Genomic DNA, 25,651 nt, shown 5'->3' with positions numbered 1-25,651 from the left:
AAAAGCTTGAACTACATTTGACATTAAAACATCTCAGGTGTGTGACAGGAACCCTGAGACTCTATGGTTGGGCTTTAGAAGCCTCAGCAATAGTTAAATGTCAGTCTCCCAATGAGCAAGGAGCCCAGTGAAAGTTTCAGTGCTGGAAAGCCAAGGGTGTAGATTGCTTTTGCAACTGTTGAAAAAAAAAAAGCTTGCAGACGTAGCTCAGGGGAGCCTTTAGAGGTGGCTCAAACGATTTTGTAACTAGCTGGCAGTGAGTAGATGAAAACAAATAGCATCTCCTTTGCTGCTGCTGCCAAACGTAATTGGGATCACTTCTGGAATTCAAGAAGTCAATCATGTGTTGCTTGCAAAGGAGATCTACAAGCAGTAGAGAAAGTTACTAATGAAGACAAACTCAACAGGAGACAGGACTAGAAAGTAACCAGCTGGGTCGCTTTCCACTTCCTTCCTTGGATTTTTGGCATGTCCAGGGTCTGCAAAGCTCAGAGAAACAGAGCTGCACCACAGGACCTGAATCCCAGAATGCTCTCCACAGGAGCTCAGCTCTTCACTGGTGAGTATTCCAGGATCCACGTACAGGGGAGTAGCAAAAGAACTGGGCGTCCCATTGTCAGTTTGGATCTAATCTCGTCAGTTCAGCTGCTCAGTTAACAAGCCAGGGCAAACCATAAATACTCTCCCTGTGTGCATCTTCACAGTGTTGGTTTTGTTGTTGTTGTTTTTGGGATTTTTTTTTTTTTTTATATTGGTAGAACAGCATCAACCCAACAGAGGTGAGACTGAACCCTTCCACACCCTGAACACATTCAACTTGTCTGACTCTTGTTTGTACCTAAGGTATCATAAAAAGAAAAGAGAACTGTGTTACCCCATACACATGTACTGTGTACCCTGACCAGGAGCTTCCCCACAAGCAAGAGATCCCTGCATTTAAGGGATCAAGAGCACACAACAAGTCACTACTGACACAATACGGGATCACAGAATTACTGGGGTGGGAAGGGACCTCTGGGGATCACCAAATCCAATCCCCTGCCTAAACAGGGACCCTCAAAGGAGGCTGCTTAGGGCTATGTCCAGGTGGGTTTTGATGATCTCCAAGAAATGCAGTATTACATATTATATTTCATACTTATGTAGTGTAAAAACACTCATTACAAACAGGGGGTTGTCTTTTTTTTTTTTTTTTTTCCTCATGCTTCCATTCATTGTGTTCAGTGCTTATATTCTTCAGGAATCTCTTCTGGAGTAGTCATTGACTAGAAATTAACAAGTTTACCTGAGATGATTAAAAAAAATATATGAAAGCTTGTATCAACATACACATTTTGTGCCACTGTGACCTGTTTAGGTATAAGGTGAAAAAAATCTTTCTCAAATTACTCAAGTTTCTAAGGCTGTGATCTAGTTAGAATAATCAAAATAAAAAGCTGATTGAAAACAGCAGAAGGCACTTATTTAATAGAAGGTCTTAGAAAACAAAGTGATGGTCATACCAAATCCATTTAAAGTTGCTCTAAGCAATAATTAGTCACAATACAGACATGAAGTTCTATCTATTAGATTGTCTGAGGATGGCGAGACTAAGGAACACATCAAAGTTGCATCCCCTCCATGGAAAATACATCTTTTTTAGACTTGTACCCAGATGTGAAGTTATTTTCACAAAATAAGCATTGCAGCTGCAATAAAGGGTGTTTTTTTTTAAATTTATAAAAGGGCTAAAGTAAATCTGTTGTACCTCCCACTAAGAATACCCCCGTAGCTGCTAAAAGAAAGGGCTGACAACAGATTCTGAGTGAATCATCCTCATCATTTGAAGTCAGATTAGAAAGAATCAAAAGTCTTTACAACAGGAATACTTCTGGAAAGAGTAGCTTTAGCCTGAGGATCTTATCCTCATGCTGATGACTCGTGGTTCTTTTTGTTTGTTTGCAAACTAAACTTGTTCCAAGCATAGGAACTGGCTGGTACAAATCCATGGATAAACCTCCTTTCCAGAAGTAATTTCTAGTAAGTACCAGAATACAAGTAAGTACAATATGCTGATGGATTAAGCCTCTTTTCCAAAATTATAAACAAATAATACATCTCCTTTGAGGACCTCTTAATTACAAAGAAATTTAACATTGTTGACTGAACTATCAATGACATACAAAGGAACAAGAACACAAAAAATCTAAAACCACAACAATTTCAACTAAAAGCTGAACTTCAACTGTTACATTAAAAGGTTGTCATTTAAATTCAAATTTGAAAAGCGGAATTTAAACTGTCTTTTAAAAGACCATTAACAGTCAAACCCATTCATAGAAAATATGGTGCAGCATAAATACCTGCTTCATCTTTCTGCACCAAGAAGTATAAAAGAAAATGTAAAAGTAAGCAATCCAAAGGTTCTTGAGATTTGTGGGTTATTTTTTGTGTTGGTTTGTTGGTTGGGTTTTGTTTCACTTCCTTTTCAAAAAGCTGCCCTTTGGAGAATAGCATAAAAATACCTGTAAATAGAGGTTGATTGTCCAAGCTTTCTTAACTGAATTTTGCTAATTTTCTTCTTTTTTAATGTAAAAAAAAAGTTCTATTGTTAAACAGTTTTTGGTGAAACACACAAAATTTCCATCCAAATGCATCACTTAATTTTTAATACAGGACCTCATATGCTGCAGAGGAATTAAGGTTTCTTTGTATCTTGTAAGGTCAGTACCATACTGTAATCCAGTAGAAGTCCCTTAATTTTTTCATGGAATTTCTCTCTGTACTGGTTGAAGTGCATAATGCTTTCTGGTTCCTCTTCAAACCAGAACTTGTCAAACTCATAAACTAGATAACCTGTGAAGAAAATAAAATACAGCCAGTCCTAGAGTGATCCTTTAGACTCTCTTCAACCCCTTACAACAAGAACTGTCCCATCCTGATCTACAGCAAGCTTTTGGATGCTGTAATAATAAATAAAAAAATAAATCTGCAAATACTGACTTTTCAGACAGGAGTATCTGAAATATAAAAAGCCACAGAAATTATCCTTAAATGTACATTTCTGCAACACAATGTTTAAGCAGCAGGTGCATTTCCAACACCCGATGCAGAAGACAAACAGCTTGCCCTGGCTAATGAGAAAAGAGTGGAAATGCACTCCAGAGAGCCCAAACTCTATGTTGTGGCCTACCCTGAGTACTAGAGCAGCTGCAGATACTTACAGTAAAACTGATGGAAGTGCTCCATCTGTGGCAACCCAGAGACCATGTTGTAGAGATGACCCCTTAAAGCACCGTTCTTGAGCAAGCTGTACGCCATCTCTGTCAGATTGATCCCAACTATGGCATAGGAGTACCTGCAACACAAATCATGGGTTTACATTAGGGACTGAGAGACTTAAAAGGCTCCCTGGCACACTCTGCTTTAGGATAGCTTTGATAGTCCAAATTTTTCCTTGTAATACTTGTTGATGAGCTGATTCCAATCTACAGACCGTTCCCTGGTGCGTCCAACCACGTAGAAGTTATTGTAATATTGAGATGGCAAAGCTAATCAACACTGACTTCAACTTATTAATTTGAAATCCTTAGATCTGCTGGAACATTAAAAATTGGATGTAAAAAACATTGTTGCAGTGTAAATGGAATGGCTATTTCAACCTGTTATTCAAGCTGAAGGAATCTGGTTTTCTGTTGCATGGTATAAAAAGTATTATAATAGAAATTCTTAAATAACAGTTAAAGTGTTCGTGGAGAAGAAAAAAGTAAAAATTAATTAATTTGTGCCAGTTATATGCTTATGTAATTGAGCAAAAAGTCTTTTATATCCTGTTCATGACAGAGTTGCACAGGGTAATGTCATTTACAATCAAAGTCATGAAGGGCCCCTGTTTTTTGGTAGGTCATCAAGTTAACTAGGGGCTAGATGTATCAGATTATTATATCTGACTGGTTTGAGAGTGTATTTCCCTGTAAAATTAGCTAAATGCTTAAATATGCAAAGGTTTCAAAAACAAATGTAAAGTTGAACAACAAACCACCTGTTGGTTAATACTTATTACAGAGCAGAAACCTAGGGGGAAAAAAAGGACCTTAAGAGGTCCTTAATCTATCCTATCCCAACACAGGATCAGTAAGAAGATGAAAAACAAATAAGAATTTCTAAATCTAATCTAAGTCTACCATAAATAAAACTAACTACAATGTTAAAGGCATTTACTATATTAAATAAAGATGACGTTTTGCAACATTTTTGCCCCAACAAATCTATTCTGAAAAAAAAAAAAAAACCTGCACTTAGTTCCCAGCTAGAAATTGCTTTTCTATGTTTGGTTTCTCACACCTTTCTATATTGACCCTTTTTTTCATTCTTTAATGGAAAAAGCCCATGTGTATTTTTTCCTCTTTATTTTCTGGACACATGTTTAGCAGACTTCACGTAAGTTTTTGCATATAAGCAGCCAGAAAAAATTCTAGAGTTACTTACCCCAGCTTTGGGTGATTTGACCGAGAAAGGATCTGACGAGCTTCATTGGTGTAATGCTTACTAAAATACCTGGCAGTGTAAAATATTATTTTAAATTCTTCAAAAAAAAAAAATACTGTGTTCATGTCAACATTAAAATCTGTAGTTTTGAACTAAAGGTGAAAACTAGCCTGTAACTGGAAAATGGCACAAAATGAAAACCAAGGAAAAGGTAGCAAAATAAATTATATTCAGCATGAACTAATACTTAGAAAAAAAAAACCCCAAAACATTGTGATCTGGACATCAAATATGAAGATCAACCTAGTCCAAAAGTTAGCTTAGCAAAGATATGTAAACTTGTCTATTTTTCATTACACTAGGAATTTTTACATTCAGGACTTTTTAAAGCTTTTGACAAGTTAGGTACAACCTACCAACTCTATCCTAAGGCAACAAAGAAATAAGATGTCTTGGGCAGATTTCTGTCCCTTCCCTCACTTCTTGTCCTTACCCAACCACATCACATGGTTACAATGTGCAGCCACTAGAAATGCTGAACATGTACTTTCTATTTGCTTCTAATCAGTTTTTATTAGAAATAGCATTAACTAGAGAAAATTAGTTACAAAAAGAACGAAATACTTCTTTTCACTTACACCAGATTCACTAAGCCCAGCAGCCCCATTCCTCTGAAGTCTGTTTTAGGATCTTCGCCTTGGAAGCCGATGTCACACCACTGTTTGCTGATTCTGGCCTTCAGATTCTCGTGAGGCATCAGCAAATGCCAGAGCTGCACAAATATACTTCCATGTTATGCTGCTCAAGTATTCCAAGTCACAGAATTCAGAACACTTGCTGCTGCACACTAGGAACCATTGCCCAGGGAACAGGGTACAATCTGCATGCTGCTTCTCTCTGTTAGTGGCAATCTGGAGTCTGCTGCAATGGCTCACTTCAGCAATTATGGAAGTTATTATGTTTAACATTGAATGTGGTAATTTCCCTTCACAGACAAAGATGCTGTATGAATACCAAAGAAACAAAGACTTGTTTCACCTCAGAAATTAATTTATGCATCACTTCTGTAATAGGACAGCTACAAACTGAAATATAAATCCTCAATTTAACATGTCAGTGTTGGGGCTTCCATAGCAAGCTGAGATAATTATGAAGTGCTAAGAAAATAGACTTTAACTTCCAGCATCAAACTATCTTCCTTGGCGTTGACTGGGATACAGTAATGAGAAAAAAATTAGTGTCTTTTTTATTTAGTAATTAGCAGTTTACAAAGTTAGATGTGTGCATAAGCTTATATTATTATACTACTATTATTTTATTAGTGATTCTTCAGTGACACATCACAAATCTATTTTTCTACACATATATTGTTGTTATGTCTGATTTCACACAAAATAACTCCATTGCAGGTAACTCTAGTTTACTTTTTTTTTCCTTTGAGGTTTTATTTTAATGTCTCATTTCTGTAGTTTGCAGTTCTGCTTTGCAGTTTGTAAGTAGAAAAGAGCTTTAAACAGGCCAGCTGGTAAGAATGCTACCAATAAATTCTTTTAAGGTGTCAGACTTGGAGAGGAAAAAACCCAAACAAACAGCACATGTATTTTAAAAATTATTTCACCTCAATTAATTGTTCCTCGTGTTCTTCATTTTCTGAATCATATGGGACCTTCCTTAGGTTTTCCACATTCAAATACAGTTTTTTATAACCTGATATCTGTAGTAAGGATATATGCAAATTTGTCTTAAACCTGAAATAAAAACAAAACACCATAAAGAAGTTTTTAAATAGGCCTAAATTATAGCTTGAATTTTCAGATAAGACCTTTCCTATGTTAAAGCAATGTAAACAGCAGAATTAGGAAGTGCTTCATGTGTATCTTTACAAACTACAGCATACTGTTAAGTACATACTTTAACATCTTTACGTACTTAACATCTTTAGCATCATTAAACATCCCTAGCTGATTCCAGTGCTGCAGTCAGACTCTATTACCTTCAATTATGGGGGAAAAGAAACAGCTAAAATCTGTTATGATGCAAAACTCCACATATCACCGAACCCCAAACCTTTTGTAAGGTACCTTCACCTACCCCCAAACTTTTTGTAAGTCTTACATACAAAAAAAAAAAAAGAAATTTTAGAAATTTTGATTATTTCCTGTCACTCACTAATTACTTATGCAGATGAATGCAAACATTAATCAGGCATCACTATATTCTCTCAAATATATCTAAGGAATTATACAGTTCTTGTAATCAACCTATGCAATGATCATACTACTTAGAAATGTGGAGTAACAGAAGGGACTTGCAAAACAGAGACACAACAATGCCAAATCCACATGAATTAAGCTTTGCAATTTATTTTCTAGAACTGACGAGAACATAACCACACCTCATTTTCAGATTTCATTCCGAATACTTGCGTTGAATACGAATGTTGCATCAGGTCAAGCAACTGGAAGAACATGCAAACAAGTGAGAGCAGAGAGAGGTTTCCAAACCCACCTTGTGTCCTTCTGTTCAATCCTCTTTGCTTTCATTACGTCTCTGACACACTTCTCCACTTCAGCTTCTTCAACATGTACAGCATTTCTTAAAACCTAGGCAGTTAACACAGTAAAGGACTTCATGAGGAATGAAGACATCATCTATTATTATTGCTCAGCTTCTGTGTATCTGTTGTGTGTATTATTTACTATAAGAGGAAAAGGGTCAGTTTAAGGCAATTGCTTACAGTGCACAGGCTCAGACTGCATATAAAAGATCAGCAATAATTACATGAAAGCATGATTTGTACTTTGTCAGGCTGTAAACAAAAAATGTTTACATAGGAGTTGCATAAAGAATAAACAATACAAAGCTGGAGAGTTGCTTGGTCTAGGTTCTTGTTTTGCTTTCAGCTGCTGAATTATGTTCTTCCTAATCCCAACTGAAACAAGTGCAGCCAAGAAAATGTTTCAGAATTAGGAGACAGGTAGCTATCAAAGCTGAGATTTCAATGAAATAAACGTTTGAAGGGACATGGGATTGTTTTGGGGAAACTTTAAATAGACCTAGCACACAACACAAAAATTCCAAGTTTTCTTCTCTCTGTCCTTTACTCCTCCTCAGTTCGCCCCTCTCAAAAAGTAAATGCATGTGTTATTTTTCTGGGATCGGTCTCTGAAAAAAGGTTTTATTACAGTTTCATCTCTAGTCTCTCTTACCTTATTTTTTGATGATTCCAGTGAATGTTCTGCAATGTGGAAAAAAAGTAGATTTCACTGTTAAATTGAACTGTTTTAAATAATTGTCAGTAAGTGTTCTTGAGTATATAAGTGTTATAAAATTTTACATCCCTTTTATACATGTAATAAAAAATAAATCAATCCTAAAATGAACAGTTTATCAGGTAAGAGAATGTCTTAATTTACACAGATCTTTTTATAACTCTTCAGTGCAATGCTGAAAGTAGATTTGGATTTTTTAAAGCATCAATTACATGTACAAAACAAAGACAAATTTGAAAAGGTGTCAGGAGATAAATACATCAATTATATTGGTATTTTCCTGTTCTCAGACATTATTTAATGGTTATTACTGAAGAGTAAGGAAGTATGGTCACTTTCACAATTTACTGTAAAACCACAAAAATGTTCAGTAGTTTCTTGAATTGCTATTTTAGATCAAAATTCTGCATCGAGCAGAGCTGCAAGGTAAATCACTCTTCCTTCCTCACCTCCAGAAAAAATGCATTTATGTCGATTCAATGTGATTTTTTTTTAGTGAAGGAAGGTAAAAGCATATACACAAAGTGATGGGAAGGCTCTGGGGGAGACGGTACGATTCACTTTTTGATGACGCTGGAATTTCTTTAGTAAGCAGACAAGGAAGCTAGTTCTGGCATTGATTTGGAAATCTCACAGGACAGCTGGGATGAAAGGAAGAGTGAAAATACGATTCTGGGGATGCATGCCAGGTACTGGTTTCCAGCTCCTGCAAAGCAAGAGGCTCAGGGGGCACTTGAGCGCTCCCTGCAACCACTGGAAAGCAGGCTGTGGACAGGCTGTGGATCCCTTCTCCCAGGTAACCAGCGACAGGAGGAGAGGAAACGTCCTCAGGTTGTGCCAGGGGAGGTTCAGGTTGGATATCAGGGAAAATGTCATCACCGAAAGGGCTGTCAAGCACTGAACAGCCTGCCCAGGACAGCTGTTCAGTCACCACCATTCCCGGAGAGATCTGAACGATGTGCGGCACTGGGAGACGCGCTTTAGTGCTAGGTTTGGCCGTGCTGGGCAAATGGCTGGAATCGATGACGACGGAGGTCTCCCCCACGATAAATGACCCTGTGACCGCGGCGCTTCCGAGGCAACCTGGCGCCCCCGGCCCCTCCATTACCTACGCTCAGCGTCCGACGCGCGCCCGCCTCCGCGCCGCCCAGGAGGCGCTGCAGCTCGCACTTGCCCGTCAGCAGCCGCAGGATCCACTTCAGCCAGAACCGAAAGTAGTTGCTGTACAGGAACGCCCAGACCTGCGCCCACATCTTCCTCCGCGGGCGGCGCCCCCCCCCGCCCGGCCCCGGGCGCTGCCCCCGCCCGCGCCCCTCACGGCCGGGCGGCCGCGGCCCCTCAGAGCACGGCGGGGAGCGAGCGGGGCCCGGCCGCCCCCCGCGTCCCGCCGGAAGCCGGCTCCCGACCTGGAAGCGATCGCGGGCACGGGACGCGGCGGAAGTGGCGGCGGGGAAGCGGCTTCCCTTCCCCGGGGGCCCTTATGGGCCTGGGGCGCTGCTGCTCCCTGGCCCGCTCGCCTCCTGCCCCGCCGGGCCGGGCAGCGCTGTGGCTGCTGCCCGCAAAAACCGGACTGATCGCCCGGTGCGCAGCGAGCCGATAGTGAGAGACACTCGAGAGTATCGGTGTGCTGTGTAGTGAGAGACATCGAGTGTCAGAGTTGCACAAGCCTGGGTGGTTAATCCACAGATAAACCACAGATTAAGCGCTCCAACTATCAGAACTGTTTCCTGTTTTAGCAAACAAAGGGATTGGTGTTCATTGGCTCCAAGTCACACGATTCTCATACTAATCAGTGTTCTTCTGTCTTCTACTGGTCAATGGTTCTCTCACCTCTCTAATGAACCCCTGCTCAGTCTCTCCTTTGTGGCCGGTGGGTTTTTGTGCCGGTGCTCTGTGAGCCGGTCGGGATCTGTCCCTGCCGGAATTCCTGTTACCCACTGGCAGCCGATTTCAGCGCAGTTACTGAGTTGTCTCCGTTTCTTTCTTCCTTATCCTGGGAGTTCTGCCACATGTCCTTGTGGCCCCTAAATTCTGTGTTTTTGGTGTGCACTATGGGACATCCACTTTGTCCTCAGTGGTACATCCTTCTTCCCAAGCTTTGTTAAACTCCCCCGGGTCTGAGAACATTGAAGCCTGTCCAGTCTCAAATCACAACAAGGCATTTCTACCAAAAAATAAATTTTGGTAGAACACCTAGACAGCACCTAGAGCTTGTTGGGTGCTCTCTTGTTTCATGAGTTAAATCTCCCCTCTTGCTTCTTAGGCTTGAAAGTAGATAAAGATCAATACACCAAAGGATACTCTTTCTTAAGAAAATTTTTACTTATTTTGCATCTTGCAACAGTTGGGTTAGATGATTTTAGGGAGTGTGTTGCCATAGATCTTGCCTTGCCTTTGCTGAATGGAGGTTCAGCCTGAGTGTTCTATTTCGTTTCAGTCACTATTTCCATTGTATTCATTGTTTCAGTAAACATGGGTTGAACACAGAATTGTATGCAAAATTTGGAGTGTTGTAAGGGAGCTGGCAGACTTGCTTGACTGCATTCTGATATATATTTTTGGTGTGTGGAAATTGAAGTAACTTTTACACTAAATCAAAAGCCACACAGCATGTCTGATGGCCTATGTCCCACAGAGGATTTCAGAGCATGGACCAACTTGTTTGGCACCTTCTCTCTGGGTTCCTACACTCATAGGGGTGCACAGTTTCATGTGGGGAAACTATTGATGTGTGAACTTCAATTGTTTGCATATCTTATTCCTACACTTAAAAACTGCGAGGACAGGGGGTGCACGTTGCATGTTAAGAGGCAATGCAACTGCCTGGTGAGCAATCTGGCTTCCACAGCATTGCAGCATTGTGTGAAAATAAGCTTGAAAGTATTTATCTCTATTTAAAAGTATTCTTGATGACAGGATGATTTTATCACATTACCTGTATATAAGTTGTTCCCAAGGTAGCCAACTGCAGGAAATACATATTTAAATAATCAAAGATCCAGTGCCTAAGAACTGGTAACAGAAACTGGAGGAGTGAAATTTGTCTGTATTCCAGGACCTGGGTGCAAACTATAGCTCCCACCTAGTTTGTGTATGAAACAACTCCGAGCAAATACCCAGGGAAAGAAAAATTGTGCTACACCTCCCATCTGACAGCTTGGCAGCGCACTGCTGCTGTGATATTTAAACATAGCTGGGCTGAAATCATCTTGTCAGAGGAGCCCTGGCTACACCAGCAGCTGAAGGGTATTGGTTTGATATTGGGGAGGCAGAAGAATTGCAACAATGTGAACAAACACAAGGGCGTGAACAAACACAGGTCCTTCCTCACAGTCTTTGTGCCCACTGCATGGATTTCACTGAGGTAGTTCATTAAAATTATGAGCTACTGAAATGTTAGGAAGTCCAGCAGGTGCAACCTTAAAGTGTGGGTCTGCACAAATAACACAGGGAAATTTCTGGCTGATGAGACTTATGTTGGTTTTTTAATACCAAAATTAAACTCTGATGCTGCTTCAAGGGTTTCCATGGGATCTTTTAAGGGATTAAATAGCTTCATACCAATATGAATATTTTTTTCATTACATTTATACTTAAACAGAAATTACATTTTGTGTGGAATGTTAAGAACCAAAGTAACTTTTACTACAAGTTTTGGAATTTGTTCCACTTTCTATTGTGATTTACTGTAACAATACATACACAGAGTACAGGATTATTGTTTTTTTCTGTTTTCTTTGCTTCCAGTCTCCAGGACTGACGTGTAGAATATCTGGTGTTGACAGTGCATTGCACAACACTTCTCTGTGATAGAATTAGATTTGTTGAGGTAAGCTTGACATATTTTAAGGTCTTGGTTTAAACTAAGCACTTCTGAAATGTGAGTTTAAAAGATGCAAGTTTTAGTCTTACACTTATTTTTGCTCATATGATGTTTTCTTCGCTTTAAATCTGTATTTTAAAGTAAAATCTGTAATTATTTAAAAATATTATAGCATGCTTTTTTGACAGTTTTTTTCACAGCTTTTTGTAAATTGCAAGACAGCAAGCATGTTTGATTTTCTACAAATGTTAGCACTTGAATAATGCAAGATGCTTCTGTATCATCATGTGCAGTCAATTAATAAATTATATTAAGACAGTCAAAAATACCATGCAGTAGCTTAAAAAAAAAAAATCCACCTTCCTCTTGTGTTTAGTATTTGCCTTCAAGTTTTGCCTTCACAGAGACTTTGGTTGAAGTAGAGATCATAACCTGTTTACTTTTTTTAAATCCCATTTCTTGGGTGACCATTTCAGGGCAAATAACAGCAGCTGGATCTCTCTCTAGTCAGAAAACTTTCTGTGGCAGCAGCTATTATGTATTATTACTGGTAGTTATTCTTTGTTCCTCTACCTTTGCAGATGAAGGACATGGAAAATAATCTACTGCTTGGCTCAGCCAGAAGCCTGTATTATTTCAAATATTTGCTTTAATGTTTCTTTTCTCTACCCTTGCTTACACACAGATGTGTGAAAACAGTATAAAAATGTGGAGCATTCATCTGAACAAGAAGAGATATTCACGTACAAAGCACAAGGACAAGCTTAGGAACTCTTTCTTGCAGGTAAGGAGAAACCAGTCCACTGAATCACTTTCTTAGTGTTAAGCATTACAGGTCACTCAGCAACGTGTTCTTCTGTAGAGTCTTTTTAAAGACGATCTGTTTGCCAAAAATGCAGAAAGTCTGCTGATGGGAGGTAAAACCGCTCTGAAACAATTAACACCCCCCAAAACCCCCAGCACAACTTATTCCAGTTATACACAGTTCTTGAGCATGTGAAATAACATATGAAGAGAGCCCTGGGAGGGAGATACTGTGAAAACATGAAGCAGATAAGGGACCCCGTTTGCAAGTAGGTCCAAGTGCAGTTTCAGTCATGACATTTTTGATTTTTTTTTTTTTTTTTGAGGAACACTTAATGCACTACCTCATTGCAAGTTAATGAGCTCGTCTACAAAGTGAACATCAAGTAAATGGTCACCACAACTCTAGCACGGCTGAGTAAGTGTATCTGCTGCCTTAATAAATAACATCAAATGCAGTCAGTGGCAGTCTCCATGGACGTCCCCCCACACTATGTCAGTTTGTTATTAGTTTCTGGAAATATGTGATAGTCTTGTCTTTTTTTTTTTTTCTTTACTCGCCCTGAACATAAGCTAAACTTAAATGTGTGTTGGATTTCTGTTAATCTTATCTTCAGCAGCCCTCCTGCTTGACCACATCATTTACACGTTTGCATGTTTGCTTTGGCTCTATTACAGATAGAACACCAACCAATAAAGACATTTTATTTGTTACTTGGGGGGGTATTTAATGCTCATTTGCTCCTCTTAGTTCTAAATCTCTATTTTACTGCAAATGTGCCAAAATCCACATTGACCCTCCGTCAAAATTACTGCCCTGAGCTTTTAGTTTATTAACTAGGAGAGGGAAATGGTGATGGGGAGGCAGTAGGAGAAGAGGATTGTGTCGTGAATGCATTGCATCTTATTAGCCAATTATAAATGCATATCCCAAGTGTAGCTTAAAGAAGATTTCTCAGTAAAATATTTCAAAGGCACAGAAACAGAAGGCAGAGGGAAGTTCATAACAAATGAGTACAGGACAGGAATAGTGAGGTTTAACCCGAGGCTTCAGAGTAATTTATGGAGCCACACTGAGATTTTTAGTTCATGTGTGTACTGATGGAGGCTACTAGCCAGTCTCCTGCATTTTTAATGAATAATAACATTTATAATTCAAACTAATTAGTAAACAGATATATAAATCCATCCATATCATAATTCAAACACAGGAAGGTCACGCTAACCTTGCCAGAGCCACAGGATACAATTTGTGAGGTCTAAAATTTCCAAAACGGACAGAGTTATACTGTTGTTAGTATAAAGAGTGGCACATAAAGGCAGCATTGACATTAGGACTCCAGCACACCTGTGTCTGGACACAACTGTTGTAGGATTTGGCATTGCTTTGCACCACACCATTCATTTTGCACACAAAATGATTTGGGGGTTTGGTACAAAATGAGGTAAATTGTTAAGTAAGCAAATAGAGAAAAGAAAAGAAGAGATACTGTATTAATAATACAAGCATATTTTTAGAAAACAAATTATCTAAATTACTGTGTCCTCTGGGTAAATAAGGTAATGAATTATATATGCTAGTAATACATTAGGGAAGTAGAGAACAGTTTAGATAGCAAAAAGCTTACTGCTTTTGAGAGGTACCCAAGCCCAATCTGATTTCTGAAGCTGTCCTCTGCAAGTTTGCAGCACAGAATGGGAAAGCATATTGTCTTTATCATAGCTGTAGAATGAATGATAGATTTGTGAGCAGGTAGAGAGCATGTCAAAGCAAAAGCTACTAAATACCTGCTAATCGAGTATAAGAAGGAGGAACATTTTTGCTTATAAAATGTAGGTGGTTCTATTAGAACTATGTTGCTATAAGTGGTTCCAGGAACCTTGGTAGATAAGGTAGTTCCCTTTATAAACTATGTTGTAGAAGATGTATTCTGAACATCTATTCTAATTTTTTGTTTTCTTATAGGTTGCTGAAGACCTAAAAAGGCAATGGGTGTGTGTGTCTAAATGGAAAGGCACGTGTGAAGCAAGGAACAATGACTGAAGTATAATACTGTTATCAGGGTAGAGGTACCAGTGTACCATTAGATTTGATCAGGTTAGATTTTGCAGCTTCTTGCCCTCCTTCCTCTTTAAAGGTGAACTGAAAAGCTTGGTTTATTTACCTGACTCTGTGACTGTGCTAAATGTGTGTATTAATTGTACACAGCTCGGCTTCCTGATACAATCTTATAAGCAATATGCAAACAAATGCCCCATTGGTTTTGAATGAGCAAAATAATGTTCACCATTACAATGTTGTGCAGAAAAAATTCACGCCACGAGAGGTTTATGTCCAAAAAGGAGAGAGAGGAGTCCTGTAACTTTATTCATGGACAAAGGGAGAGGCCATGAGGCATTTTCCATGGGGTCTCTCAAATTTTTGGAGGACACAGCCCCCTTATTATCCCTCTTTCTTTCTCCATTGGCTGAGGTACTTGGAAGGTACAGACTTCCCGATCCGCCCACTACACGTCTCCCTTAACATGCACACACACGCACACGCACCACCCCTTGCATAAGATCGTTCTATCAAGTCTTTATTCTTTTTCTCGAAGTTCAGGAATTAAGCATGACCTTGGCTGAGCAGTAGTCCCTGTCAATTAGTAACATTTTCTGAAACTGGTAGTTTCTCTCGTTACTTCCTTATCTACAAGTCTCTGGCCCTACCTACAAGCAGATGCACGGCACCTGTTTGTAAAGACACGTTCATCTTATTCCTGTCATTGTTATGACTTGGGCTAAACAGCACCTGCCGACGTGCTGAGACGTTTTTGTCCTGAGCAGTCAAGAGGTTTTTCGGTGTGGGTCCGAGCGTCGGGAAAGCTGAGGGCAGGGGAGGGCTCTGCCAGGGGCTTCCCAGCGGGAATTGGCGTGGGCACTCGTTCACGAGGCTGGCGTCTCCGGGGGAAAGCCGGGCGGCAGGAGGAGCGGGCGCCCGTCGGTAGGGACACGCAAAATGCAGCGGGGACACCCCGCTCCTTGGGAACGCCGCTGTGCCGCGGGAGAGCTCGGCCCTCCGCGCAAGGGGTGGGGTGGGGCGGGCAGGGCAGCGCGGCGAGAGCACGCCCGGCCCGCCTTGCCCGGACGGAGGCGGCGGCGGCGGCGTGCGGGTCTTGCGGGCAGCGCCCGCGGGAGATGCGGCTGCGGCTCGGGCAGGTGCTGCCGGCGCTGTGCCTCGGCGCCGCCTTCCCCCTGCTGTGGTACGCGGTGTGGCTGGGGAGCCGAGGTGAGAGCGGGCGGCCGCGTCCCGCCTCGTGTGTGCGGGGCGCGCAGGGCGGGGGGCGCGGTGGTACCTGCTGTGCCCCTCCGGCCGGGCCGTCGGGGCAGCGCGGCGCTGGCTCCCGCTCCGCTGCGCCCGCCCGGAGCCGCGCCCGACGCTACCGGCGGCAGTGGGGTCGCCCCGGCCGTCCCTCCGTGCGGCTCCGTCCCTCCGTGCGGCTCCGTCCCTCCGTGCGGCGGCGAGCCCGGGGTTGCGCCGGGGATCGCGGTGGGTCGCCCCATTCCCTCAGCTCCGGAGCTGCTCAGCTCTCCGGACGTGCTGGGGAAATAAGGAACCTGTGTTGCCCCCGAGGCTTGGCCGCGTATAATTCTGGGCGTGCGGGTCTCGGCTGTTCCCCACGGGGTCGTGGTTTAACTGCAGCCAGGCACAGCCTGGCGAAACAGCTTGCAGGGTTGTATCCTTGGGCCATGCTTGCCCTATTAAAAATACAACCCTAAATTTAAGAAACGATAAAAGTTTCTTCTTTTTTTCCTCTTTTTTTTTTTCCCCTCTTTTATTTTTTTCAACTCTTTTTCTAACAAGCATCTTACATTAGGATGGAAAGAAAAATCTAAACGTGATTGCTGTGGCTGTCACTTTTGAAGCGGTTTTGATTTTATTGTTGAGGGAGGATAAAGCAGCATTATCCATCTTGCAATTGTATTTGTGCCTCATGTACAGTCACTTTTTTTCCTGTGCATATTTCCAGGCCTGGAACACAGAGAAAAAAAACCTGAATTTTTATATTTTATTTCTAAACTTTAAAATTATACACTATCTTTTTAGTAGCTTATGTAGCTGGCATGTGCCTAATAGATCTTCAGAAAGCCACGTCTAAGATTCTCTGAGCCAGTATAGGAAAGATAAAACTGATGGTATTTTCCAATGGGTTGAGGGAAAGAGAGTGGATCTCAGAGTGCTTCCTACATACACCTTTATAATAGGTTTGGTTTTATAGGTGCAGAAGAATTAGAATAAACCACTTAGTAATTTCTGGGATGAATGCAACTCCAGCTAGCAGATAACTTGTTTATATTGGTTATTCCTGTAACAAATAAAAGTGGTGGTAGAGATCTTGGCCTCACAATGGCATACTGAATAGAGTCAAGGCAGTGCTGATCCTGCTGCCTTTTAGGTCAACTATATGGTTGTTTAACATATAACATTTTATGTTTCCTGCTAGGAGTGAGGGGGGAAAAATGAGGAAAAATCTTGGGAGACTGAGATCCAAGAGATGTCAGAATGAAAATGTTTGTCCAGTCTGCAGTTACCATTGTGTTACCTTGTGGTTCATGTTTTGAGACTCCTCGTTACTGACATTACATTTTCATGTCGCTTTCTTTTTGACATCTCTCTGATGGCATTTCATAGTGGGCTGTTTTGCTTTGGGTTTTTATTAGTTTGTGTTTTGTTTGTTTGTTTTGGGCAAGAGGGATAATGTGTTGTGGTGTATATGTGTTGTCTTAACTTCTCTTTCCACAGCTGGCTCCTCCTCCACAGTAAACTGAGTAACTAATTCCTCTCAGCTGGTATAATTTTCCTAATTACTATTATTTGCACCTGTTTTTTAGCAAACTTTTATCATTGCATATGTGAATATGTAGTCTTTAGACTTTCTTAAGCTTAGTAAATCTCACAAATGTGTAAATAAAATAGTTAATATTAGTACCTAAAGGAGAAAGTAGCAGTACGTGGTGAATGACTTTGTATTATATTTATTTTACTGAAAATACAGTCTTTGCTCCCAAGGGGTGTTAGAAGACAAGCCTTCTACCCATCCAGAAAACCTTAAGAACAGCCAGCCATAGGTAACAATAACAAAGGTTGTTACTTTTTTCTACAGAGAGAGAAGCATTGGGAGCAAACCCACTAATGTTCGGTTGTTGTCACAGGGTATTTGTTTAAGAAAATGGTTTTAAATAAATATTTAAAGAAATATTTTGCTTCAAAACAGGCACATATCTCTTTAGATGTTGTTAAACCTCTGTTTTTTTTCCTTCTGCACTGAATTTGCTCTCCATTGTCATGCCTAGAGCACCACAGGAATTTTCACTTTTGGTGCCTCTCAAACTATGATGTGTATTTTCATTTCTAATGCCCTTTCCACTTAGCCCACCAGTTACTGTGAGTACTGTTGCAGCTTTTCAACTCCCTCCCATCTCTTTCCCTCTCTCTCCATCCCTCTTTCCCATTTGTCAAATGTTTTCTGGCTCATTTTCTATCATACCTTTGTTAAATCTCCCCTAACTTTTGTTAACTTCTCTGCTCTGCCCATTGAAATGTTTATTGATTTTTTGACTGCAGTCTATCACATTAAGTACCAGTAGTCTGTAGTATTCCCTCAGATTTCTGTCTAGTTAATTGTTTCTTGGAAAGCAGTGATTTTGGGATCGTAAATAAGTGTTGTAAAACTAGGGCAGGGCACCAGGTCTTAAGTATTTCTATAATATAAAAATATGTAAAATATTCTTCAGTTTGTCTGCAGTCTTAGAGCCTTTCAGCCCTTGAATATTAGAAGTTTAAATCAGATATTGGCTCTGTCCTAAATTCTGTACAAATAAAAATCAGAACCTTCAGTCACCTTTAAGCTAAAGTGACCTTTAAACACCTTATAATAAAGGTAGCTTGAGAGATTTGAGTTGAAATGTATTTACTGTCAATGACAGCAGTAAATAATTGGCTCTTTGGTGCTGCTTCTGATTATTATGTGCAGCCTGAGTATTGACTTGGAGTTGTGAGACTAAAATCAAGTACACATAACTCAAACTGGCATAGCAGGAAGATGCTACTCGCTCATTCACTTAAAAATAAGAGATCAGAATCTACCACAATCACTAGACTTCTGTTATTGTGGACAATACTGTGTATATTTTAACTATGGTTAGGAAGATGTTTTTATAGTCACTTTTCCCATTGCTTTATAAATCTAAGCAAAGGTTTCATACTAAATATGCTGATATTTTTGGGGCCAGAAAAAAAAATATATAAAAGTAATTCTCAGATCTTCAGTGAAAGCAAACGCTGTGTCTAAAGTAGTGTGGTGATTCCTTCAGCATCCACTGGAGTGCTTGTGAACGCAGGGCTGTTAGTGAGCAGTCAGCTGGGCTGCTGCAGCAATTCCTGTTCCATGTCCTGTGTGGCTTTGCTGTGAACTTTTTGGTCCCTCCCCAGGCCCCAAGCCAAACCTGTCTAACACAAACAGTCTGTAGCTGAGCATAGGGAAGGCTGTTGTCAGGATGATGCAGAGGTTTCTGCTTGTGAAACTGAGTCACAATTCATTTGTTAATTCACCTGACCAAAATTTTCTGCTCTCACAAAATCGCCCTCTATGTAGGTTTGGAGTTCTGAGAAATTGTATACAACTTACAAAATATGTAGTGATTTTCTCATAGTTTTAGCTATTGTCTTCCACATAAATACTAGTCCATAAAAAAAAAAAAAAAATCACAGGTATATAAAAACGATAAAGTAAATGTCAGGAGGCAGTAATTGTTCCCCCTGAAAAACAGAAGGCAAAACCACATTATAAACTCATTATGAACTTACATAAGGTTTCTTCAGAGGAAAGAGTATTCCTGAAGAAAAAGAAATTTTGGTGTCTTTACTGAATAACAGTGAAATTTTTGTAAGTCACAGCAACGAGGTAAAACAGATAATCTATTTTGGCAGTGCTTCTTCATGTTGCTCTCAAGGGTTACAAGATTAAATCTCTTTGAATTGGTTTGTAACATTTTACTGCCCTCTTTATCTAGATTTGTGAGATTCTTTGTCCAAGAAAATTAAAAGTAAGCTTTTCCTGGAAGTTAGAAGAAACTGATGCTGAAATATGATGTCACAAGGACCTAGGCATGTTAATATACACGTTGTGTCAAACACTGTGAAACTTGAATTTCTTTAGTTATTCCTTTGAGGTGGGGTGAACAAGAGAGAAACTGCTTGTATGATTACATTCACAGAAGTGTATGTAAGGCTCATCAATCACTTTTTTAAAATCTGCATTTTGAATTTGTTCCACAAATTGGAGGGGGGAAGGAAGTTTCATCATTGCAAAGGATTAAGGAGGTATTTCTGATGAAAGTATTTTTTTCCCCAGTTGAAATACAGTAATGTACATGCTAGTCCAGGCAGCATGATTACACATTTCTTGTGTTTCCGTCTTTTCATCTTCTGCCTGTGGTGTTATGCTTTGTTTCAGCTGTGCAGCCCAGTGCAGGTCCCCAGGAGATTCTGTCATTTGTGACGGAGCTCTTTGCAGGTTTCCTGTCCAGTCCCAACTGGCATACTCTGGCTCAAAGGTTCAATTAAATAGTGGCAAATTGACAGATTTGATAAGGAAGTCTTGAATTACACTGCTCTCACTTCAGCCAATGCAGCTTATCCAGATTTCTCAACATGCAGAAGCCAATCTTCCTGTCTTCTCTAGGACTGCTAGGCTGTGTTTAACCACCACCTTTCCCAGCTGTCCCAGCTGACTGGTAGGCTACATCTTCCCTTCATATGTACGTTTCCTTCCAGTGACACTGAGAGCAAACAAAGGTTCTTGCACATTCAGGTTTTGCCTCAACGTGCAGTTGGGATGTGGCTGAAATGCACAGTGTGATAAGGAAAGAGTTTTTCAGTCTATCAATTGCTTACTCAGTTTCTTCGTGCAGTTCTGCATTTTTGGCATTAAAAAAACCCTCCAACATACAACAGCCTCAAATGGTCCACTTAAAGCTTAGTATTTACTGATCCAAAATTTTATATCAAAATTCATATCCAAGACTTAGAAAAGTAGTAGAAAAATACTTAGAAAAAAAAGACTTAGAAACTGTGTCATTTTACTGGCTTCAACCCGTGTAATTTACTAAATGAAGATTCTGCTGCTTCTTACTGTTACTCCAGGCAGGACTGTGCCTAAAGAGTAGATGAACTTAGCCATAAATCTCGTGGTACAAAAGGAGGCCAGTTATTGTTGAGCTTTGTAGAGAAAGGCGTAAGGGAGCATTTCAGACCTCTCTTTGTTTGCTGTAGAGTGTCTCATCATAACCTTAGACAAGTGCAATCATATGACCTTCATGCTTTCCTAGGGTTGTACACTGAGTCTTGAGGAGCAGAGTTTTGTCGAGAAATACCTTAGTCAGTGGCTAGGCATTTAACTAAATGTGTGAATAATTTAGTAGCTGTTGCTACCTCAGGAAGAGAAGTAAAATATTTAAATATTTAAAATACCAACCAGAACAAAGCAATAGCAATTGCTTGAAGTGAATGAGTACTACCTCAAAACCAAAGTATACCAATTATGGCCGAACACCATACAATATCCATTCAATTTCTATATTTTTTCACTTATTTTAATAATATTGCTTTCCTATATGGTGGTGATCTGACTGAATGTTTTAAGATCACTTTTCAGTGCATTCCAATATAGAAAAATACTCGAATCTAAAGTGAGGATTGTTTGCCAACATTTAAGAAAATATTGTTAGAGCTTAAGTTTCAATTTTCTTTGAAACAAGTTTGCTTATCTATTTTCACTTACAGTATGTAAGTTGTTCAGTAAAAAGTATTCTGTGCCAAACTCAAGACTGAGTCCATGTTCATTAGACAATGTTGTGAGTTTCTAAGATCCAGTTGTCAGCTTTGATCTGCCTTTAAGTCTGTAAGGCATGTGTTGGTTTTAATATTGAAAGTATTGTGATTCTCTTCCCAGTATGCTCTGTATGGGAATAGAGGAACCCTATCTCCTCTGCTTCCAAGTTGCTGGCACAGTGCTTTTCTTTGATGTCCCTGGGTTAATGCAAAGTCCCTCTACTGCCTTGTAGCTCCTGATGTGGACACTGTCAAAGGCAAGTAGACATTTTGGAAGAGACAAATAACACTGTGCTGTAAGACTAAACAAAATAGTTAAAGGTAATGCACATTGTTGAATTTAAGTGTTTGCCTGAGAACTTGCTGTTCTGACCTGAGACAGAGGCATTGTTTGGGGATTTTTTTTTTTTTTCCTTCCTTACTTAGAGAGCACAAAACCTGAGCATGCAAAGCATGTAACAAGATTCAGAAAGGTATCTCAGATCAGTTATGGAGAGATAATAAACAGCCAGTTATTACTGCAATGCATGCCTCGGTGGTTTAATATGCCTCATTAACCTGCACAGTGAGCAGTGGTTCCAAGCACAGAGTATGACAAGATCTTTTGCAGTTAGTGTGCTTATATAGTTTTCTTTTAAGGAGGCCATTAGCCAAATTTCAGTTTCTAAAAGAAACAGTGTTTAGGTATGATAAGCAATTTAGCTTATCATACCTAAATCAAGAAATAGCAACAAGATTCACTGCTAGACTTCGAAGTGTTTTCTTCCCTCCTTTCTGCCACGCCAAATCCTCCTTTTTTCTTTTCTGTTTGAGTGCTAGGAGGAGATAGTGAAGAATTGTTCCACAGCTCTTAGATATTGCCAGAAATTGTTAATGAGACTGGAAGCATTTTTGATCATACAGGAAGCATATGTGTATGGAGCTAAGAGAAATGATCAGTTGGTTTTGAGAATGAGTATTGGCTTTAGAGATTGGTATTGTTTCTAAACAGTTTCAATCTGCAGTGCAGGAAGTTTTATATACATAAAATGTATCTATTAGGAGATAACACAAGAGAGCATTTAAAACCATTTTAAATGTTGCTGTCCTAGAATTACAGTATCCACAGGTATATATGCCAATGTGTAGTTAACAGTCAGAGGAAAGCTGAAGTAGAGCTGAAAGTTCACTGCAAAAGCTTTTGAGTACCATCACTGTGCCTGGGAGGTGGCTGGGTCTTTTTTTGCTCCCATGGCTTGTAGCTAGTGTGGCCCCACTGACTTTTCTTAGAAGGGAAATTCAGTGAACTACTCTAAGCCCATCAGAGTGATTCATCTTCAGCTCACCAAGGGGAAAAGAAGCCTTTACATAGAATCCCAGAATGTGCTTAGATGGAAGGGACACACAAGGATAATTGAGTCCAACTCCTGGCCTTGTACATAGTCACACCATGTGTCTGAGAGTGTTGTTCAAAAGCTTCTTGAACTCTGTCAGGCTTGGTGATGTGACCGCTGCACTGGGAAGCCTGCTCCAGTGCCCAACCACCCTTTGGGTGAAGAACCTTTTCCTGATATCCAACCTAAACCTTCCCTGACACAACTTCATGCCATTTCCTTGGGTCCTGTCACCACAGAGAAGTGATCAGTGCCTGCCCCTCCACTTCTCCTCCATGTCCTCTCACAAGGACCACAATGAGGTCTCTCCTCAGTCTTCTCAGGCTGAGCAGACCAAGTGGCCTAAACTATTCCTCATAAGGCTTTCCCTTCAGACCCCTCCTTTGGACACTCTCTAATGGCTCCGTGTCTTTTTTCTATCGTGGCACCCCAAACTGCCCCCAGCGCTGGAGCTGAGGCGGCCCCTGTGCAGAGCAGAGCAGAGCAGGACAATGCCCTCCCTTGCCCAGCTGGCCATGCTGTGCCTGATGCCCCCCAGGACACAGCTGCCCTCCTGGCTGCCAGGGCACTGCTGACTCACATCCAACTTTCCATCGAGCAGGACCCCCAGGGCCCTTTGCACAGCGCTGCTCTCCAGCCTCTCATTGCCCACTCTGTCCCCCAGAACATCCAGGGCTGCCCCATCCCACGTGCAGAATCTGGCACTGGCACTTGTTGAACTTCCTACAACTGCTGATTACTCAGCTCTCATTTGTTGGGTTCTCTCTGCAGGGCCTTCTTTACCTTCATTTGCTTTTTGCAGTTTTGCCATAGGTCCTCATCTTGCTCTTTTCTGGTTTTATTCTGACACTCCTTGCTGCTGATGGAACCATTGTTAGACAAGGCACTGCCAAGTCAGGTCAGGCTGTTGCTGGGCATAGAGAGTTTTTCATGCTGTACCCAAAGCTCCATCTCCCTGACCCTCCTTGTCAGAAAGCACTGTATTTGTAAAAATGCCCTGTGTCTTTCTAAGAAGTCTATTGCAAGCAGCTGTTTTAGTTCTCTGTGGATCATTAGATGCTGAAAGAGCATTTTACACACACGCTCACACACACGCTCACACACACAAGTCCATTTAAACTCAGTGGCTGTTGAAATATTTAGGGTGTTTAGCTTCATAATGCTTTCTAAACACACTTTTTTGCCAAATGTTTAGTAATAGTTAATGTTATTTCCAAGTGCTCTAGTGAAATTTAGAACATTTAATGTTTATTTTAAACTTTATCTTTTTATAATAAATTCATTCTTCACCAAGGGTGAGTGAAGATCATGTTCCTTGTGTCAAACCCTTGCTTCCTGAGCCATCAAAAACAAATGAGATAAGTGATTACTAAGAATCATGTTCTGCTGACTGAACAGAGGGTTCAGTTCTGAAAGACTTAAAAATGTAGTTTCCCTCTTCTGGCCTGAAGGAATAGATAAGGCTGATTACAAATGCCAGCTTCTTTGGGTGCATTCAATGATAGCTGAGTGTTGACATTTTATTTCCAAGAGACACCTGTCACATTTTGGTAGGCTCACCTGTAAGTAAGCAAATACAGCTGCCATTACTTGGTGCTTGCCAAAATGTCAGCCCAGTGGTGACACTGGTCATTTTGAGTCACACTGACTCGCTGAGAGAATTATGAAGAGAAGGACTATGATGTTATAATTCGTCTGCCATTTCTTTACTAATTCCTTCTATAAATTGGAATTTAAAGAGAAACATCCATTATTGTATCTTTAGCTTATACTTCTGAATTTGTCTAGCTAAATCTCCACCATGTTTACGTGTACTGATGTTCTATCTGGAATCCCTTTCTTGCTATGAAAATGGTGTGATGATTATCTGTCAGCCACCTAAATCAGCTTAAATCTTTTGTTTTCATTTTATTCATATAGATTCTAAAGGAAAATAAAAAACTAAAGATTGGATTATGGCATTGGAAATATAGCTACAAAAGAATAGCATAAACAAGAAAGTGTATTCCTACATGGTAGCTGATGAAAGGGATCTTCTTAGGTATGCCAAAAAATTTAGCTTGTTTGGGGTCATAGCTCTGAAACCTGATGCCTTGTGACAGATTTTTAATTTTATATCTATTTTAATCTATTTTATCAATTTTATATTGTTTAAAGAGAGACTCTTCATCAGTTTTGACCTTCCTTTTTTTTTTTTTTTGTTTTTTTTAAAAATTTATTCTCCAATTTTCTTAGGGAAGCCTACTTCAATCAAATAGAAGTGTCTTGTTGCATGAAGCAGATTTCTCCTCCCTTCAGCAATGCTAAATTTATGTTCATAGCTCCATAGTATAACATGCTCATAGATATGAATGCCTTTCTTGCAAGTCAAAACATTTTTAAGAGTGTCAAAAACTTTAGGAAGCATTCATTTTATGGGATTTTATTAAACATCCTTTAAAATTTTAATGAGGTAAATAATGATAGTACACATCACATGTTTACTTTTTTTTTTCTAACCACTTTCTTCCTAGATGTTTTAAACTTCAGTCTTCCAATCACACATTTGTTGATTAAATTAAGGACTTGTGTTTAATGCAGAGAAACCCCCATTTATCGAAAGTGCAAACCAATTCCAGTTTGAAACACCTCTGCAAATCCTCACAAGTTTGCGCTACATCTGCATTTTGCTCGCCGTGTCTTTTACAGGTTAGAATCCCTGGGAATTCACTTTTCCAGAGAGACAGTGGTGGGTCCTAGAAAATGAGAGCTGCCACAGATAAAACTTAGCACAGCCCACAAATAGCATGGGATAATATGTTATTTAAGTAATGGCATTTAACTGGAAGAAAACCCAAACCCAACCAACTAAACCACAACAAAACCAGTAAAAGAGGCAGCATTGTAAAACATTTTAAAATGAGGCAGAAGTCCTCTTCTACTTCCTTTACTCTGTTGCAAAGGGGTGATGTTATTGAAGTATTGCTTTATATTAACAATCTTTATTAATAGTTCTTAGTGTACTCCAGACACCTTGTAACTCAGAGATGAAGATTGAACG

The 25,651-nt window shown here is 40.2% G+C and overlaps 2 protein-coding genes across 2 annotated transcripts in view; one reads left to right on the top strand and one right to left on the bottom strand.

Annotated features, from left to right (window-relative positions):
- Window positions 1–1,440: 1,440 nt before the first annotated feature.
- On the bottom strand, window positions 1,441–9,014 carry ELMOD2 (ELMO domain containing 2). The gene is made up of 8 exons (XM_053940725.1): window positions 8,848–9,014; window positions 7,677–7,705; window positions 6,976–7,070; window positions 6,086–6,215; window positions 5,106–5,239; window positions 4,468–4,536; window positions 3,204–3,337; window positions 1,441–2,835 (listed from the first exon to the last, which is right to left on the bottom strand). The coding sequence occupies exons 1-8, from the start codon at window positions 8,990–8,992 to the stop codon at window positions 2,678–2,680; spliced, it is 894 nt and encodes a 297-aa protein (XP_053796700.1). The 5' UTR covers window positions 8,993–9,014; the 3' UTR covers window positions 1,441–2,677.
- A 5,431-nt stretch (window positions 9,015–14,445) lies between these two features.
- MGAT4D (MGAT4 family member D) overlaps window positions 14,446–25,651 on the top strand; it is a 33,422-nt gene continuing 22,216 nt past the window's right edge. The window contains exon 1 of the mRNA XM_053940724.1: window positions 14,446–14,464. The gene's annotated coding sequence lies outside the window, so the exon portion shown is untranslated. The remainder of the gene's footprint in view (window positions 14,465–25,651) is intronic.

Source organism: Vidua chalybeata, chromosome 4, assembly GCF_026979565.1.
Source record: "Vidua chalybeata isolate OUT-0048 chromosome 4, bVidCha1 merged haplotype, whole genome shotgun sequence".
In the NCBI taxonomy this organism is placed as follows: Eukaryota; Metazoa; Chordata; class Aves; order Passeriformes; family Viduidae; genus Vidua; species Vidua chalybeata.
Note: the sequence above shows the minus strand (reverse complement) of the source record. Positions and strands in the feature narration are given on the sequence as shown.